Consider the following 19,845-nt stretch of genomic DNA (forward strand, 5'->3'; position numbering starts at 1 on the left):
TTTACATCGATCGGAGGAGGGAGCTTTGATTTCCGAAAAAGAAAAGCTCCGTTTCCCTTAGATTTTCTCAACTCCTCCATCGCCAGCCTCAGACAAGGTACAAGTTATTTGCAATTCTGTGGGCGTCCCCTGCACTTAAATGGCATTCAAAAAAACACTTTTCCCAACGAGGCCTTCTAACTAAGAATAAACGCTAGACAGGACTACGAGCTTTGCCAGCTTCACTGTAAACTGGAAAGTCGCGGATTTCGGGTCCGCGCTGTGACGTCACCCGGCTAGTGGACCGCGGCGCGGGTCTCAGCCTCCAGTGATTGGCTGGGGCGCGTGACGTCACGTGACGGGGTGGTCCCGGGCTCCGGAGGACTCCGGGATGCTCCGATGCTCTGGGTTCGCTTATAAAAAAAAGAAAGAAAGAAAAGAAAGAAAGAAAGAAAGAAAAAAAAAAGGTGGTGGGGGCAAACCGAGGAGTCCGCCCCGCCCCGCCCGTCCGCCCGCAGCAAACCGCGCCGCCCGAGAGGGGCGGGCTGGGAGGCGGGTCGGGGAGGAGCCGGGCGCGGCGCCGCGCGGTCCAGGCCGCCGCCCACCCCGTACACACAGCATGTAAACAGTCCCCGCCGGGAGGAGCCCCGGGACCGGAGGGAGCCGCGCCGCCCGGCCCCGCCGCCTGCCCGAGAGCCCGCGGAGCCGCGCGCTGGCCGCCCGGGAGGAGGGCGCCCGAGGAGAGAGGAGGGCGGGCGGGCGGCGGAGGGAGCGGGAGGCGGGCAGCGCGCGAGGAGGCTGAGCGAGCGGCGGGCGCGGCGGGCCAGGATGGATTTCCAGCAGCTGGCTGACGTTGCGGAGAAATGGTGCTCCAACACGCCCTTCGAGCTCATCGCCACAGAGGAGACCGAGCGCAGGATGGATTTCTACGCCGACCCTGGCGTCTCCTTTTACGTGCTGTGTCCGGACAACGGCTGCGGGGACAATTTTGTGAGTGCCGGGGGAGGGACGGCTGCAGCGCGCGGGAGTGGACGCGCGGCCGCCTCCCTGCGCCCGAGCTGCCGCACGCCGGGGAGGCTGTGGGCGCGGGGTGGGGGCGTAACCGGCCCAGCGCGGCGGTGTCAGCTCTGCAGGGGCGGGAGGGGCGGAGGGAGGCGGGCAGGGGCGCCCTTAGGACCGGGGAGCCGGACTGGGGCGGGCTGTTTCGGGGACGCGACCCTGCGGCCCGTGCTTGATGCTCGGCTGGGAGCTTCTGCCGAGCGTCCCCGCCGCTCACCAGCCCGGGCCGGGGCGCACGGACTGTCCCACAGGGCCCGGAGTCTCGAGCTTCCTCCACCCGGGCGTCCCGTCGGGATGAGGAATCCCGTTCTCCTCCCGATGCGCAGACACAACTCCTCGAGTCACCGCGCCGGCCCGGGAGAGCCCCAGCCCCCGTGTGATCCCTTGCGCTGCCGGTTTGGACACAAAGCCTCTGTCCACGCTAGCGATGCCCCATCTTCTGGACCTTCTTTGCGGAATTACACCCCGGATCTTAAAAATGCACACGCGCGTGCGCGCGCGCGTGCACACACACACACACTCACGCGCGCGCGCGGGCACGCCTATCCCTCCCAACACTCCTCCTGTGCTTCCATTGCTCCTGTGTGAGCTTCCAGCGAGGTGTGCGGGGCCCGAGCGCGTTCCGTCTGGCGGAGGCGGCGGCCGAGGCCCTGGGGAAGCACCCCCATCCCCCAGGCTTTTCCAGATGAGGGGAAATCCCCCTTATCCCAGCCCACTCCCGCCCCGAGCTGGAAGGGACCGGGACCTGGAACTGCGGTGTCCACATCTTCCACTTTGTATCCTGCGCCCACTTGGGATCTTGGGGCTGGCAGTTTAAGATGTGGCGGACAGGGGAGTTGGGGTGGGAAGTGCGGAGGATGGGCGAGGATGGCGCTCCATGAAGTGTTTTTAAGGGCGGGGGAAAAAATAATGGTCCCCAAATGTAAGATGGAGGCGGCTGTGGGCTCGGGTTACCGTGTGGTCGCCGGCTGGAGCCTGGAGCTGGCGCTGCCGCCACCCCTGCGGACCGAGGTGGGGCGGCGCCGAGGCGCGGCCTGGCGCTGGCTCCTCAGGTGGGGCGAGACAAAGGTGCCCCTGCACCCCGTGGCAAGTTCGTGGTGGAGTTAGAGAGACAGCCCGATCCCCTTCTTTGGCACCTGAGTGGTGAAGGCTTGTGTGCAGCTTGCCGGGAAGGCGTGCTCCTGCCCCTCCCCGCACCGCCCCCCCCCCCCCGCCCCATATCCCCTCGGAGAAGAACACACCTGGGCCCCAAAGTGCGATACTAGAAGAGAGATGGCCTTGGGTGACAGCCAGATTTTAGTTCTGCCTGTGTGACTCTGGTCAAATGCCTTCTGGGAGCCCAGTTTACACATCAAAAAAATGGGCATGATACCAGCACCCAGGGGATCCACAGATCAAACACCTAATCATCTCTTTGCAACAGCAAAGGCCCTTCAGAGACCTGGGCGTCCCCCGAGTTTAGAGCTTGTCTTTCTTTTTTAAGAGTCTCAATTTTCTCGCCTGTAAAATGAGGTTAATCAGAACACCTCCATCGTGAGGACTTGTGAAGAGCAAGTAAACTCTAAATATAGGTAAGAACAGGGCTAACTGCAGTTAAAATATTGTTATTTGTTGTTGGGGAAAATGAGAGATCATTCAAAAGGGATTTACTCCATTGCAAACATGTGAGAAAACCCCAGGGTTCTACTGGAAAGGGCACCAGTGTCCAACTGGCTGCCTCGTTAAGAGTTTGGGAATCCCTTCTAACCCTAGTCTGCCAGTGGCCTTTCCAGCTCCTTACTGTGTGAGAGAGCAAGATCACTCAAGGTTCTGGATTTTATGGGGGAGAGCTCCACACAGCCTTCTTGCTAGAACTGCAGGAGATTCCCAAAGGAATTACTCCATGGAGAACCATGGTTGAGAAACATTATGTATATCACAATTTTTCAAGGCAATCATAATATTAAATGTTTTCCCACCTGTGTGAGTAAAATGCTTAAACATGTTCACTCTCTAACAATTAAATCAAATAGGTAAGGAAGAAAGTGGATGGAAGGAAAAAGTAATTTCTTGGGTAGACTGGAACATTCTTTAAGTTTCTGGAGGCCATGATGGACAACATGCCAACCACCAGAGTTTCCTTGGCCCAGATCTCTCCTCAGATCTTTCGCAGGCCAGGTTTGTCAAGCTGCCCTTTGCCTCTTGTTAAAGGGACTCAGGCATGAAGTGAGTGTCCTACCTCCGTCCTTTTCCTTTCCCCAGGAAAATCCTTTTAAGCATTAGAAGAAATTTGAGATGAATGGAACTCCCGTAACCCAAAGGATTTATTAACAAAATATTTACATAGCATTTCTCAATTTACAAAGTGTTTTCACGTGACTCATTCGCTCATTCATTTATTCATCAAACATTTTTTTTTAAAGATTTTATTTATTTATTTGACAGACAGAGATCACAAGGAGGCAGAGAGAGAGGAGGAAGCTCGATCCCAGGACCCTGGGATCATGACCTGAGTCAAAGGCAGAGGCTTTAACCCACTGAGCCACCCAGGCGCCCCTCATCAAACAGTTATTGAGGCTTACTTTGAATCAGGCCAGGGCTACCTAGAAGGTAAATAGTATCTCTGCCCTCACTTTCTTGGGACCATTCTCCCCATCTAAGAGGCAGTGTGGCACATTGGTCGGAGTGCCCAGGCTTCTGGGTCAACCCCCCCGCCCCAGCTCCCATGTCTAACTGTGTGTATTGGGGTGAGTTCTTTAATCCCTTCATGCCATGATTTCCACATCCTTAAACAGGGGAATGATGACATTAGTTCCCAGCAGGCTTGTTTAGAACAGTGCCCCAAATAGGGGTGGCGCTATTAGTGACTCTCTGGCCGTCTGGACATAGAAATCAGTCTGGGTCTTTTTAAAATATAATCCAGGTCATGACCTATGACTCTCCATCTCACCTAAACTGACTTCCTATAACTTTGACCATAGAACCTGAGCCCTTGCCATGGCTTCAAACCCCCACACAATCTGTCTTCTGCCACCTTTCTGATCAACTATTAGACCATTCTTCTTCCTTGCTCACTGTGTTTGTGCCACACTGACTTTTCTGGGTCTCAAACATGCTGCATTCATTCTTGCCTCAGGACCTTTGCATTTGCTGTCCACTCTGCCCAGAACACTGTTCCTCCACATCTTTGCATGGCTAGCTCCTTTATGCCATTCAGGCCTGGGAAAAGCCTTCCTGACCACATATTCTTTCATCTCACCCTCTTTTATTCAAGTCATAGCACTCATTAGTACTTGATACTCTCTTATTTATTTTCTGCCGGCCCCATGAGGCTCTAAGGTTCTTAAGAGTATTGGCCTTGTCTGTCTTATTTGTCACTGTATCCCAGAACTTGGTGTAGTGTCAGACCCATGATAGGTGCTCGGAATGAATGATAGTGAAGAAGGCAGATGTTAAATTTTAAGAATGATGGCTTCAAAGAACAGTAATTACCACTTATGTGCCATTACTATGTGTCAGACACCGTACTACTTTTATGTAGGCAGTAGGTACTTTGTGTATATGTGCTTATTTAATCTTAGTAATACTGCAAGGTCATCTCTGTGATTTTCTCCATTTTACAGAGGAAGAAACTGACACACAGCAAGGTGTACTGACTTTTCCACAGCTAATAAATAGTAGAGCCACTTGAACCCTAGCCCTATACTGGAAACATAGCATCCCAGGAGTGACAGCCAGAGATCCAATTCAGACTGCAGGTTCAAGGGTGGCTTCTTATTGCAAAAAGTCTATGAGTTAGGTATGATACCCGTTTTTTAGGTGAGGAAACCGAGTCTCCGTTGAAGGAATTTTGTCCAGGATAATGCCACTGAGAAATGATAGCCAGGACTCGAGCTCAAGCCCAGAGGCCTGTCATTTGCACCACGAAGAGTGTCAAGCCAAGAGCTCCAGAGGGTCTGGGGAACAGGGCTTCCCTTTACTTTCCTTCCACTTTGGCAGCTCCTGTTTCCCCTTCTCATCTCACAGGCCATCCTGTTCATACCATCCCCTTCCACACTGCCGCCCTGATTCAGGCCTGTCTCTGTGGACAGTGCACAAGGTCAGCTCCTGAAAGAAAATGAAGCTGCCTTCGCCCTCTTTATTGGGTGATCAGTGACAGAGCCAACCCTGCCTGGCTCTACAGGTCTGACAGGGAGGGACCGAGAGCTCGCAGACAGGTGGCACACTCCCTTCTGCCAACACAGAAGGTCCTGAGGGCTTCATCAAGCTGGAGGAGAGGGGTGCTGGCATCCACTAAGGGACCGGCCAGACAGAGGGGCTCGTGTGCGTGCTCTCCTGGGCATGGCAACCTCAGCTGCTTCCCCTCCTTGTCCTAGGCCAGGAGAAAGCAGCTCTAAACCAGGAGTACTGGCTCACGGCTCCCTGGCGCCTGGGTGCTCATGATTGGAGAAAGGGAGGGCTGCCTTATTGTCCTATTTTTTTCCCTGCCAACCCATCAAAAACATGTTTGGATCTAAGATTTTGTGCAGTTTATTCCCTCCTCAATATGAACACAAAGATAGCAGTTGTCACACTATTAAAGAAAAAAAGGCTCTATTTATAGAAGGACCATGTGATTTAATTTTATACATGTGTGTATACATATAGCTCTATATATTTTCCCCATTTTTGTTCTAGGCGTGTCTCTGTTCTTAACCACGTGACCAAGTAACAACCTAATAGAGCTTGTCTAAATGAGATTGCATCACCTCGTGTGATGGGACAATGGAGAAAAAGCACCTTCTTGTCCAGTTTAAACTCCACCCTCCATTTCCTCCTACATCAAGTGGAGATAATCGTACCTATATTATTATTGTGGGGGTTAAATGAGGGGTCATGGTAACTGTAAGGCTTTCCACAATGGCTGTGCATTATTCATACAGAGATTCTTTAGGGGAAAGGGTATGTCCTTAGCATATTTGTGAAGTGGTCACCCTGAGGACAGTGAAGTTATGCTAATAGGAATTTCAACAGATGGAAGAAGCACTCTGGGCTCCTGCTAAATGAGAGGCTGTCTACAGGTGATCCCCTATAATCTTAGTAGATAACCATACTATATTATTATTTTCTATGACTCATGAAGGAGCTGAGGCTCAGGTCGAAGATGTGGTCACCTCCATGGATATCTTGGCTTTGCCCCTGCTCTGTTTGACCACAGATAAGTTGCTCAACCTCTCTGAACCTCAGTTTCCTCCTTGCTAAAATGTATCCATGGTTGGCACAAAGAGCAGGTCATAGGTATGGCCAGCCCCACTCTTCCCTGTGCAGAAGTGTGTTGGGTGGTGTGAGATGGCATGTAGCTTTTCTCCTGTAGCATCTCTTCAAGGGACAGCAGTCGGTTTGGGGGTAAGCCACACTAACTCAAAATAGACTTTCCGGTACTGATGATGGCAGAAGCCCCACATGGCAGTACTATAGTGGGAGGGAGGACCCTGGCAATGACCTTTGACTCAAGTAACTGAGTCCAGGGAGGAGAAGCAGCTGTGTTCTTTGCTCCCCAGCACCCCCCCTCCCCCGCCTAAGCACCAGGAAGCCAAGCACCCTACCCACAAGCATTAGAATGGTCAGAGCACCCAGACTGTGGTCAAAAAGATATTTGTAGGATTGAATTACCATACTGGTCTAAGACCATTTTGGGATGAGCTGGATGTTCTCATCTTTACTATAGGAAACAGAAAGGTGCTCATTTTCCTGTGTGCAGATGCTATGGTTCTCAATATCTTTGGCTGGACAAACTTTGATGATAAGCTGTGGTCCAACTTAATGACAGAAAGAAGAGCTGCAGCTGCCCTTTTTAAAATCAAAACTCTCAAAAAATAAATAAATAAATAAAGCTCTTGCCAGGAATTTTCATCCCCAGCCCCTAAATATGATTCGTCAAAGTTCAGTTCTGGTTGTGGTTCTCAAAGTGTGGGCCCAAAGCCAGAAGCATGAGTATCACCTGGAAGCCTTTTGGAAATGTAGATTTTCGGCCCTACCCCCAGCATTTGTATGTGTATAAGTTGGGGGATGAGAAGGGAAGGTATTGTGGTGCTTATGGAAGCTTTTGAGGACCACTGCTGTCCTCTCCTTCAGAATCCTTCCCTTGGCATTCCTCCTATTATAAGGTGCCTTAGCCCTCACTGCATGGTGGGAATGTCAGTACGTTCTGTAGCAGGATTTTTATTTGCAGGATTTTTATTTTTATTTTTATTTATTTTACATTGTTCAAAGCCACAGGTTCTATGGCCCCTGCTACCATTTCTTCGTGGCCAAAAGCGGCTGTTTGGTTGAATTTCCAAGCCGGAGTCGTTATGGACACGCCTGGTGGTGCAGGACTGTGGCTCTTCAATCACCCATTTATCATTGTTTTAAGACTAGACCCCAGAATCTGCTTTCAAGAGCATCAGCCTGGCCACCAGACATTCTGTCGGCCCTCTCCTGGTTTGGGAACGGGCCCCAGAACCTAAGTCAGGTTCGGTGGGGTGAGGAGGTTCGGAGCCGATGACTAAAGAAAGAATTCTTAAGACGTCGTTGGTGCAAAATGGTGGTTTATTAAAGCACGGGGACAGGACCCGTGGGCAGGAAGAGCTGCTGCCCTGGGTTGTGAGGGTGGGCATGTTATATACCCCACGGTTGGGGGGAGGTGGTGAAGGGATGGGAGGTTTCAACAGAGTTTTCACATGCTAGGGAGGGCCTACAAGGTGCTGGGGGGGGAGGCCTTGCCCTTATGGCTTGATCAATGTCGTCCTTAGGTCAGGCATTAACATCAAGATAATTGGGAGATTCTTGGTGGGGTATTATGATCCTGCTGTCATTTACATTCCCTTCTACCTCAGTCTCCTCCAGTTTATGGTGGGAGGGAGACATTAGGGCTTCAGGAACCGAGAGAGTTATTTGCCTCTGGAAATTTGTGCTGTTGATAAGGTAACCTCCCTGTTTAGGTCTCTAGGACATTTGTAGGGCAAGGGAGATTCCTTTTCTGCAGGACTGCGATCCCTGCAAGTTAACTATTTATCGTTTTATGGCAGTCAGGGGTGCCTGAGGAATGCTACTCATATGGAGGGGAGCGGGTGAAGAGGGGGTGCAAGGCGCCAGCTTTTGCTTTGTCCTCAGCCAGCCTCCTGCTCCCTCATCACTAAGATATTACCGTTGTACCCTCAGCCTGTTGCCTGTTGGTTCTGCAGAACTCATCTGTTTTATCCTGGGACACTGCCTCGGGCTGCTGATGGAACTTCCTTCTCTGCACAGGCCTGTGGAAGGCTGGAGAGGCTGTCTGTGTCCCCATCCTCAGCAAGTGGCCAAGCCTGTTTACCTCACTTGGTTTTATATTCTTTTCCTTCCGTTGTTTTCCCTCTGTCCTTATTTTCTCAACTACGGACCCTTACCTTGTCTTTTATGGATCTTTAATGACTGCCTTGATTCGTTTTGGAAGGAAACAATTTCAAGAAATAAACCAGGGCGCCTGGGTGGCTCAGTGGGTTAAGCCGCTGCCTTCGGCTCAGGTCATGATCTCAGGACCCTGGGATCAAGTCCTGCATCGGGCTCTCTGCTCAGCAGGGAGCCTGCTTCCTCCTCTCTCTCTCTGCCTGCCTCTCTGCCTACTTGTGATCTCTCTCTGTCAAATAAATAAATAAATAATTTAAAAAAAAAAAAAGAAAGAAATAAACCAGAATACTTTTTGTGATGAGCTACGGTGGGTACGAAACAATTAGCATTAAATCGGGGAGGTCCTTTAAGTGGCCACGCGCACCCAAGTGGGTCTGATTCCAAACCCCACACACCTTCATGTTATCATCGGGGCAGGCATTCCTGCCCCACAAAACCACAAAACCACAAAACCAACGTGACCGAGAGTTAGACAACCAAATGAAGGAGACTCAGACTGAACAGAAGGTCCTTTAGCAGGTGGTAAGTGTTCCTGCTCTAAAATCTATTCATAAATCAACAACTCCAGAAGTGGAGTAATGAAAATTGTGGCCTGAACACTCTCCTCACGAGGTTAGGAATGCCTTAGAAACACGTGGAGAACCTGTCTCATTTCCGCAGTAGAGGATACGATGCACATCTGTTGCCTGAGTGATAAACTTTCCTTAGTTTACTTTGTAATTTAATGCCCAAATGTGCTTTCAAAAGTAGATACCCAAGGTTCTTGTACTTCTGAATGAACTAGAACTCGGGTTGCCTTGGGTACTGTGCTCCGTGAAGTCACCATGGGGGTCTCATTTGCTGAGTGCTTGCCCTTCAGCTCAGGGTAGGTGGAAAGCCCAGCACTGTGCCGGGCACTTAAGAAACTTTTTTTTTTTTTTAAAGATTTTATTTATTTATTTGACAGACAGAGATCACAAGTAGGCAGAGAGGCAGGCAGAGAGAGAGAGAGGAAGAAGCAGTCTCCCCGCTGAGCAGAGAGCCCGATGCGGGACTCGATCCCAGGACCCTGAGATCATGACCTGAGCCGAAGGCAGAGGCTTAACCCTCTGAGCCACCCAGGCGCCCGAGAAACTTTTTACTTTTTCTCTAATCTCTACAAGTCTAAGAAAGGCAGGATTGAAGTTTTCTCTCGTGCAGTGCTAGATATTAATCCCATCTTTCAGCTGGGTAAGAATTGGAAACATGCTGGAACTTTTAAAAATGTGAGCCTGAAAACGGGTGCTGAGCAGACTTATGTGAAAGCCGGGCTTTATTGTTCTTGCTGAGTCCCTGCTGCTTGAGAATCAAGTGTGATAACAGATCTAAAAGCACTTTGTACTATTACCCTTTTGTGCAATGTAAGAGACTATTCCTTAAATGGCATTTCAGTGGCTCAACAACTATAAGGGTTTCTAATGAATAGGAATTGTGTTTGAGCTATTGTCTAAATTTAGAGAATTTAGAAGTTCTCTTCGTTACATTGGGGCAGAAGTTCTTCCAGAAGTCTTCTGGAATTAGAGCGGTGGGTGTCAGAAATGGACCTTTACATCAACTAAATACAGATAATTGGGGCGGAAAGAGGGCCCATTAGCACCTAGTTAAGTCTCTTGGATCTGAGTGGTATGTAAAGTCTGTTTAGGTCCCATTCTTAGAAATGCTGCAATGAGAAGGAAGGAGGTGAAATATGTATGTTTCTCGAGTGATTGACATAGAAGTTTCTGGGGTGATGCCCTAATTATTGTATTAATGGAAGGAAGCAAAGCTTTTGCTTCCAAGAAGCAAAGTTCTTGATGTGGAGTATTTCTCCAAAAACATCTTCTCTCCTGCTGCCTGGTTGCTGCTTCTTGCTTTAATTGGCCAGATGTCTTCCTCTCTCCCACATCCCTTTGCTTTTCCACCAATGGGGTACTGCCATGGATCTGTCCCCTCTAAACAGGGACTCTTGGTCAGGTACCCTGATGTTATCCTGGTAGCCCAGTGCCTCTCCTGAGCTCAGGTACACAGAGCAGGGGGCTTCTGCACTTGGATTCCCTCAAGCCTGTTTCTTGGGCTTATTCCAGATCCTTGAATATATATGGGAGAGTCTCCTCTAGTCTTCAAGAGGTGCTAAAACAGATACCCTCACACAGGAAAACAAAACAAAACAAAACAAAAACCCCACCAAACCTTGTCTAGCCTTGAGAAAAAAGTAAACCCTGAAACCAGCCTCCTCTCGGTGCATGTCACCATTGGGAAGCAATGTCCTCTTGGGGCATTTGTAGCTTTCAGAAAGCCTTTGATTCCCAGTGACCTGGCGATGGCTCTTCTGGGTCTTCGTCTAAATTCATTTCATTTTTGTTTGATTCTGTTTTAATTCATTTCGTCTTGAAGTAAATATACCATCACCCCTGCTCACAGGCTCATCTGGGTAAAGAATATCTTGTTGCGAGTTAGTGGTTACAAACTATGCTTAATTAATCTTTCAGCTACAGCTGAAGGCAAATCTAAAGATCAGGCAGGCTCTCGGGTTTTCCTCCCTGCTGCTTTAAAACCCTCCTTACCCAGCTCTTGAGAAGGAGGACTGTGGAAATCGTGGGTGGGGGACTAGCGATTCCACTGCCTTTTTTTTTTTTTTTTTTTTTTTTTTGCTATGGCTGAACAGATCCACTGACGCACCAAGCAGGTGAGATTATGGATGGAAAGCCCAGGGATTTTCTATGGGGTAGGCATTTTCTCATCCCCTTCAACACAAGCAAATCGAGAATGAATGTCGGAATTTTGCTGGGAAACAGAGGCCTTCAAATTTATGTCATTAAAAAAAAAAAAAATCTTTTGGGCTTTTTGAATTTCACACTGAGGGTAATGACTGTGTGTCTTTGTTTTCTCCTTCCGCCCCCTGCCCCGGCTGTGGGCACGTAGCACGTGTGGAGCGAGAGCGAGGACTGCCTGCCTTTCTTGCAGCTAGCCCAGGATTACATCTCCTCCTGCGGCAAGAAGACGCTTCACGAAGTCTTGGAAAAAGTCTTCAAGTCTTTCAGACCTGTAGGTGCCTGCCTGGCTTGCAAAGCCACCTTGTTTTCTGCTGTGATTGTGCTGGGGAGGACAGGGATGCTGGGGAAAGTGGGCAAAACCTGGGATGACTAATTGTTTTTTTCGGTCTGCTTTGTGGCTTAAAGATAGCAGCTAGTGGAAGGAGGGAGAGGGCGGGGAGGGAGTGGGGAGACGGGATGTGACACAGCTGTTTGCTGGAGGAATGATGGTTATTTCTAGCATCACTTGAGTTGAGAATCTCTGACAGGGTGGGGAACAGACAGAGCCTTGACGAGACCTCTGAGTATTCCTGCTTTTGTCCGGTAGACTTAAGGCCAGAATGCTTGGGAGCACAGTGGGGGTTCTCTTACGGTAGTGAGGCCTCTATCTGGGGAGCTGTTGGAAGGCTATACGTGGGACATGCCTCCGTGTCTGTGGGTACGGAGAGGGATGAAATTGGATCCTGGTTGTATTCTTTTCTCTTTTAAAAACTCTCTGTTAGAGAGCTTGCTTTCTGCCCACCACCCCCCACCCCACCGCCTCTGATGCCCCAATGTAGGATTTAGGAATCTGTCTATCCGGGGCGAGCTGGCAGTTCGTCTTCATTCTAGTTGAAAAACAGGTAAAGTAATTGCTCACCCCTATTTTGAAGATTCCCTGTTTCCCTTTATCTTTACTGGAAGGTGAAGTCACATGGCCGGTGTCAGGACACTCCCCCACACCGAGTTCTGTTCCCTGTCCACCATAAATTCTCTACACCTTCAATGATGTTTGCTCTAGAATGTTTTTAAGATCTTTTAAAAGAGCATCTACTTCTCTGTTGTTGTTTTCAAGCTCGCCCTTCAGGGCTCTGAGCAAAGTGGGCACGATTGCATGGTTGTGTAAGAGACTATGTCTGACGTTCCCATATTTTAAGGTGTGTAAGTCTTGTTTTGTTATCTTTTGTTTCAACCGGCTCTCATTCTTGGTATCTGGTTTCTTTGTGTATTGGATTATCTCTGTGTGCTGGTTACAGTATTTGAAAATGGGTATTTAGGAGTGAATCGAGGCCTGAGATGATGGTAACTTCTTCCAGAGAGGATTTTGATTTGTTTCTGCTGGGGCTCCAGAGGGCCTATCAGCCTGAGACCACCTGCAAACAATTTAAGACTGATGGTTCTTAGAATTCTCCAGATCATGAAAAGCCAGCCTGCACATCTGCTTTCGTCTCGTTCACCCTCGTCCTGAGAGCTGTCTTAGTCCATTCAGGCTGCTGTAACAAAATATAAAAGACTGAATAGCTTCTAAACAACAGACATTGATTTCTCACAGGTGTGGAGGCTAGGCAGTCCAAGATCAAGGTGACAGTCGATTAGGTGTCTAGGAAGGGCCCACTTCATGGACAGCTGTTTTATCGCTGTAACCTCACATGGTGGAAGGAGGAGAGGTCTCTGGGGCTTGTTTCATAAGAGCACCAATCCCATTCATGTGGGCTCCACATTCATGACCTAATCACCTCCCAAAGACCCCACCTCCTAATACTGTCTCCTCAAGGGTTAGGATTTTAACACGTGAATTTTGGAGGGATACAAACAGACAGTAAGAGGTCTTTGGGATCTCAGTTTCAAGTGGGGATCGCTTATCACGGTCTTGCTCCTTTGGAAGACGTTGGGTTTGACTTTGGTCCCCCGAGCTCTTAGAGTAGGCCAGGAACACAATAAAGTTTCTAGCTGTTTCTTTCTAGGTCAACAGATGCCCTCAGGACAAAAGCAGCTTTTTATGTTTACCTCTCAAGATTCTTCATCTTCAGTATATTTAAGAAGGCATTTTTCACATTTAATCCAGCACTTTCAGTTCTCTGAGGAAGAGTTGGTCCCAGTCACTCAATCCACCACTGCAAGGAATAGAAGTTCAGTAGCTTTTCTCACTCTCTCTGATCTGTTTCATTTGTCCAGCCAATTCGTTTTTTCCTACTTAATTTTCTAAGCCTGCTTGGCTCATTCAGAACAGACTCATGACTGCAAAGTACTGATCTATCCCTCATTCATTCTGTTTATATTACGAGTACCCGGCTACGCTTTTCCTAACACTTAATTCCAACAGATGGAAATCTTATCTTTATATTCTAGTGGTGGTGGACGGGGTGGGGACAAGGTAGATAAGTCCGGCACATCAAGTATTAGTGATAAGTGCCAAGGAGAAAAAAAATAGATAAGTCAGGGTAAGGAAGTAAGAAGTGTCAGAGGTACCGGAATTTTTTATTAGGAAACCAGAGGAAGCTTCACTAAGTTCACATTTGAGTACAACTTGAGGTGTGAATCAGGAGGAGATCCAGGGAAGAGCTTTCCAGGTAGAGACAACAGCAAATACAAAGGCCAGGAAGGGGGTGGGAGGGGGTGGGGAGGAGACTATCAGTGTCAGGGAGCAAGGAGGGGCAGATGTGGCACAAGTGGAGGGGTGCTGGGGAGGAGCGAGAGAGGAACCTAAGGAAGTTCAGGAGTTTGTGGGGCACAGAAGGGTTTGGGTTTTCCTCCGGTGTGATGGGGAGCCGTCGGAGGAGTTTGAGTGCAGAAGGATCCGACTTGGGGCACCTGGGTGGCTCAGTGGGTTAAGCCTCTGCCTTTGCCTCAGGTCATGATCTCAGGGTCCTGGGATCGAGTCCCGCATCAGGCTCCTTGATCAAGCAGGGAGCCTGCTTCTCTTTCTCCCTATGCCCTTTCCTCTGCTCCCTTTCCTCTCAAATAAAGAAATAAAATCTAAAAACAAACAAACAAAAAAACCCCAAAACACAGATGTATCTAACTTCACATTTTGAAAAGCTCCTCCCTAACCAGTTAAGACCTCCTCCTCCTGGGATCAGGAGGACCAGGGCAGAGGCCGTTGGGTCACACAGGTGAGAGGATGAAGGTCACAGCGATGGCGGAATGAAGGGGTCCGCTTCTGGGCTTGCTGGCGGACCACAGTGGGGAGGGAGAAAAAGAAGGCAAGGGCAACCAGAGTTCGTTGCCCCTGCAGTGAAGGGAATGGCGCTGTCCTTTACTGAGGAGGGGGAGGCTGTATTGGGCAGATGACCAATACTACCAGGAGCTTGGTTTGGCATGCCAGTGTCAGAAATGCCTATTAGACATCCAAGCAGAGATATGAAAGTAGTCAAATGTTTTAAAAAATTAACCCCCCCCCAGGGGTGCCTCGCTGGCTCAGTCGATAAAGCATCCCACTTGACTTTCGCTCAGGTCATGATCTTGTTGTCCTTGAGGTGGAGCCTCGCGGGGTCAGGCTCTGCACTCAGAGGGGTTTTGGCTTCAGATTCTCTCTCCTTCTCCCTCTTGCTCACTCCCTCTCTCAAATAAATAAATAAAATATTAAAAAAAAATTTTGACCCCCTCAAGTATTAGCTAAAAAAAAAACCCACAGGGGCGCCTGGGTGGCTCAGTGGGTTAAGCCCACTGCCTTCGGCTCAGGTCATGGTCTCAGGGTCCTGGGATCGAGTCCCGCATCGGGCTCTCTGCTCAGCAGGGAGCCTGCTTCCCTCTCTCTCTGCCTGCCTCTCCATCTACTTGTGATTTCTCTCTGTCAAATAAATAAATAAATAAATAATCCAAAAAAAAAAAAAAACCCACAAATCTGTTCGCCAGTGAAATTCACTATGCAGCTGGTGTTCTCACAGGGCTTACATTCGTGGCCTGCCGCCTGGTTTTCTTCCTGCGCCCCTTCTCCTGGATGACAAACACAATTCCTGCAGAATTGGCCTCACCGGAGAAGGCGAGCTCCCGCCAGAACTCGTTTTACTGTTTTTCTTTACCAGGAAGACCTGGCCGCATCTTGGCAACCAGGCAGCCACTTGTAAAGGGAAAGAAACAAATGTGGTCCAAGAAAATCCAGGTGCGCAGCTGAATGCAAGTGGGTCATTTGAACATTTTCTTTGATTTTGCTGCTGCGTGTCCCAGAGACACACAGACCTGATCTGATGTCGGACTTCCAGGGTCCCCTTTTAAAGCAGAGCCTGACATCCTAGGCAGGGCTGTGCTCCCAAGGAGAGGAAGCCCTGGCACAGCGCCCCTTTGGTGGGAAAGTTGATGTGTGCCTGGGCTTTTTTGCCCCTCAAGGAGAAGCAGGTGGGAGGTACCTTCTCAGGATCAGGGAAAGGAAGTACATGCAGGGCTTTGGGTTTCCATCAGCCAGGACATGTCCCAGGTTGGGTGATTCGAGGAGAGTGATGTACTATACCGAGGGGCTACTGGATGTCCACAGGAAACTTTCTCTTCTCCCCTCCACTCACAGATGTGGTCCTTCCCACGGTTGCTATTTATCAGTTTCCTGTAAAGGAGCTTTGTGTTTAGAAATAAGACACAGCAAGGCCCCTGGGTGGCTCAGTTTATTAAGTGGCTGCCTTTGGCTCAGGTCCTGGGACCGAGTACTGCATCCAGCTCCCTGCTCAACGGGAAGCCTGCTTCTCCCTCTCCCACTCCCCCTGCTTGTGCTCTCTTTCTCTTTCTCAAATAAATTTTTTTTTTTTTTAAAGACGAAGACCCAGTCCAAGGACTAGCCCAACTTTGCACACAGTGCTTGTCCCCCTTCTCTCATGTGTGTCCCCCACCACCAAAACCGGCAGTATCATAGAGTCCTCCCCCAGCACATCAAGAAATCTGTTCCTGGATCTGAAAAGCAAAAAATTTTTTTCGTTTTCTCCATCTCACTCCTCCTGTTTTCTCTCTATTTCTTCGTCACATTTTCAACAAAATATATTGATCATTTGCTGTTTACCAAACACAACTTTGGAGAGTGAGGAGCAGGATACAGTGTCCAGCTCTCGCCCTCGAGGAGCTGACTTGCTGGTAGGAGAGATAGTCATGAAAACATATGTGTCACAAGGTAGAGCACTTATTTCGATCCAGACAGTCTCCTAGATACTGGGCAGAACAAGCAAAGGAGTTCCATTCCCTGCTGTGCTTACTCCACTTTGGGGAAATATTTCCTAAGAGGATGTTAGTGACCACGTACTGCGGAGTGTTGTTTATGGACTCTACCCAGTTATGTAGGTTCAGGATACTACATGTTGAGAAACCCATGCTTTGTGGGTAGGCCACTGAGGAACGTGCTGGCTGTGTGACCTTAACCAAGTTACTTCTCTGTTTATTAATGATATTACTTCAGGGATCTATGAGGATCAAGTGATATGGTTCTTGTGGGGTACTTAGTACAACATGTTACACAGGACGGGCACTGAGTAAATAAATGCTGGCAGGGATATGGATGGGGTGAGGACACGAGGCAAAACACCATTGAGAAGTAAGCAGGATTCAGTGAAACCTTTGCAGGACTCTCAGATTTCTGTTGGAGAGAGAAAACAATTGCTAAGTGATTTCAACGCGTGCTATCAACATGTGATTTCAGCACATGATTTCAACAGAAGCATCCAGCTAAGATAAGGGATTTTTGAGGAAGTCTTATTGGGGTATTCTAGGCATAAGTTAATCAGCATTGGTCTTGGCAAAATACTAAACATCCTTTCAGTAACCATGCACCTCACTGGGTAGAAGCTGGTTCCGCAGGGAGGACGGAACACCCCCCCATCCCCTAGAGGGGCCTATGAGCAAAGAGCCTCTGGGCGATAGGGTTATGGCTCTTAGTTTTTTTCTTTTCTGTAGTCCCTCGATTTTCAATGTTGTCACAGAAGACATCATCAGAAACTGTGTTGTATTTTTTTTTTTTCAAACCTATATTGTCTACACACTGTGTAAGAAGGGCTGGGGATATCAGATGAGAGTGGGCTCACTGAGGAACAAAGTGCCAGGCAGTGGCTTCCTGAGAAGGTAAAACCTGGAGACATGGCAGGATCCAGATGGGCAAGGAGGGATGGAGAGCTGGCCAAGAAGGAAGTCCAGAAGGGCTCCTCATGGCCCCGTGGCTCCGAGTCTTCAGAGATGCCCCCTGGGATGGGGGAGGTGGCTCAGCTCTACCCTGGGCTGTCAGGCTCCCCTGCCTTTGTGGCCTCTAGCAGGTCGCTTGACCTCAGTGTCCCCATCTTTAAAATGGAGGTCATGCCTGTTCTGCTCTCTGGAGGGTTCACGTGGAGCTTCAGAAGCAGACTAAGAACATCAAGGACCGTCAAAGCCTGTTCCCACTGCTGAGGTTCGTCTCCATTTCTGGCTCCCTGGGTGAATTCATGACTCTGGATGCAGCGGGAAGCGTCCTTCCCAGAGGGACACACCTTCGGCTCCTCCTCCAGGGGCCTCCCGGCTTGGGCCACTTCCCTACTGGAATGTCCTATCCAAACAGTACCCATATGCAAATGACAGCGCCAAGCAGGCTGGCATGGGCATCCGTGAGCGGGCAGGTTTCTCCCTGTCCGGCAACCAGTAATGGCCTCAGAGACACCCATCAAGGGCCTTGATAAATGCTAATTGGAGAAATGCTGGAGTCTTCTATTTTTCTTGTTTCAGTGGCCCTTGGTTGACAGTTGCTGGTCATCAGATGATTGAGGTAGATAATAAAATAGTGGTGATGGATCTAAATAATGGTGATCATGCCATTTGTTTTTTTCCTCCGTGTTTTCATATCTTATTTACTGACAGCTGACAGGCTTCCTCTGGTTAAAAAAAAAAAACAAAACAACAACAACAGTTCACAAGAAAAGAGCTCACCGTTTCCAATTTAGCTGTGAAGTCAAACCTTATCATTGCCCTTTCAGCTTCTCTCAAAGCTTTATTTTATTTTATTTTATTTTATTTTATTTTATCCTGGGCTATTACTCCTCCTCCTCTTACCAGCGCTGTGGACCTTAGGGTCACGAGGCATCTGTTGTTATGACATCATTGTGTCCTGTTGGGTTGATGTTGCTTTGATGGCCCTTCCTGGAGTTAGAGCTCATGGTTCCCCAGGTTTTCTCGCTCTCTTTGACCCCTGGTCCCCTCCCTGAGGTTGCCGTTCCAACTCCGTGTTTTTTATTTCAAAAAGCAGAGATGCTTCTACCAGCGAAATTCCCCTAACTCTAGCTTGCAGGCCTGAGCAAAATTCGTATTTTCAGTTTACGGCTAATGGGTGAGGAGCGAGGGATTAAACCCCACAGAAAAGGCCTTTGTGACCCAGAAGAAGTCCAGTTCTTGGCTTCTACTCTTATCGTCTGGTTAAGGCCCTGGGAGAGGAGAAAGAATCCACCTGTGGGTCAGAAAGTCTGATAAGAAAAGATTATGTCCTCCTGTGGGTTTTAATAAAAGACATTGAATGTTGACAAGCTTATCATAGCTTTTGTTTTCTGCTCATGTATGAAATTTCAAATGTGTGTATTTTTTAGGAAATATGATGACCCCCAAAGGTAGGAGAGTACCTATGCCTCTTACCCATTTGGGTCTTATCTCTGTCTTGCCACCTACCCCTTTTTTCTCCTTTTTTTCAGACTGGCCAGAATCTTATAGGTTTGTTGGTACCCCCAGCGTCATTGATCATTAAGGTAAACAGTGGCAAGTTCCCCAAAGCTTTAGGGTAATACTTAATACTCAAGAGTATGGTTTTTGGACCAGTAGTATCTCCATCACCGGGGAGCTTTTTAGAAATGCAGAATCTCTGGTCCCACCCGAGACCAGCTGAATCAGAATCCACATTGTAAGTAGATCTCTGGGTGACTCACACCTACAGTAAAGTGCTCCAAGGAGTCCTTTGGAAGGAGCTTCCAGGGACCTCTGAAGCCACAAGACACCTGCTAAAAGCCCCCTAGCTAATTGACTGTGTCCTCCAAGGCAGAGATGTCCTCTCCCTTTCTTCCACAGACTCAGTCTAGCCCCCTATGCTGAACGAGAGCCACCTTTGGAGACAGCAGATGGGAAATCCCAACCAAATGTGTCCTCAGCTAGTTTACCCCACTTTCTAAAGGACCTGGATTGAGTCTGAAGATCACTGATACTCTCCTGGGTCTAAGAAACTTTAATGCTTAAGTGTTAGCATTTCTGCCCTTCAAGTACATCCCTGTTTAGGTGGGTGGGTCCCAGAAGTTCCTATGTGAAACTGTGGGTTGCCCAGAGGCAGCTTCTTGCACAGCAAACCCCTGGAAATGCCAACACTATTGTTCAGGGTTAGCATAAAAATTTTTTTTTCCAGTCAAATGAAAAAATTTTACCAAACAGAATTAATGATTATGACTGTTAAAGCAATTTAATTTAAATGTATCAAGATAAGATTTCTTGGTCTGTATCCCTTTCTTTATAAGAACGTATACACAGGGCGCCTGAGTGGCTCAGAGGGTTAAAGCCTCTGCCTTTGGCTCAGGTCATGATCTTGGGGTCCTGGGATTGAGCCCCGCATCGGGCTCTCTGCTCAGCAGGGAACCTGCTCCCCTCTGCCTGCCTCTCTGCCTACTTGTGATCTGTCAAATAAATAAATAAAATCTTAAAAAAAAAAAAAAAAAGAACGTATACA

General features: G+C 48.7%; 1 protein-coding gene across 1 annotated transcript in view; it reads left to right on the plus strand.

Moving 5' to 3' along the window:
- The first annotated feature begins 538 nt into the window (after window positions 1-538).
- Window positions 539-19,845, plus strand: part of MTURN (maturin, neural progenitor differentiation regulator homolog) — a 28,908-nt gene continuing 9,601 nt past the window's right edge. Inside the window, exons 1-2 of the mRNA XM_045062845.1 lie at window positions 539-969; window positions 11,344-11,466. Coding sequence (XP_044918780.1) covers window positions 808-969; window positions 11,344-11,466 — 285 coding nt within the window. The 5' untranslated portion in view covers window positions 539-807. The remainder of the gene's footprint in view (window positions 970-11,343; window positions 11,467-19,845) is intronic.

Source organism: Mustela putorius, unplaced genomic scaffold (genome assembly GCF_011764305.1).
Source record: "Mustela putorius furo isolate JIRA1106 unplaced genomic scaffold, ASM1176430v1.1 tig00003845_pilon_pilon_pilon, whole genome shotgun sequence".
NCBI classification, from domain to species: Eukaryota; Metazoa; Chordata; class Mammalia; order Carnivora; family Mustelidae; genus Mustela; species Mustela putorius.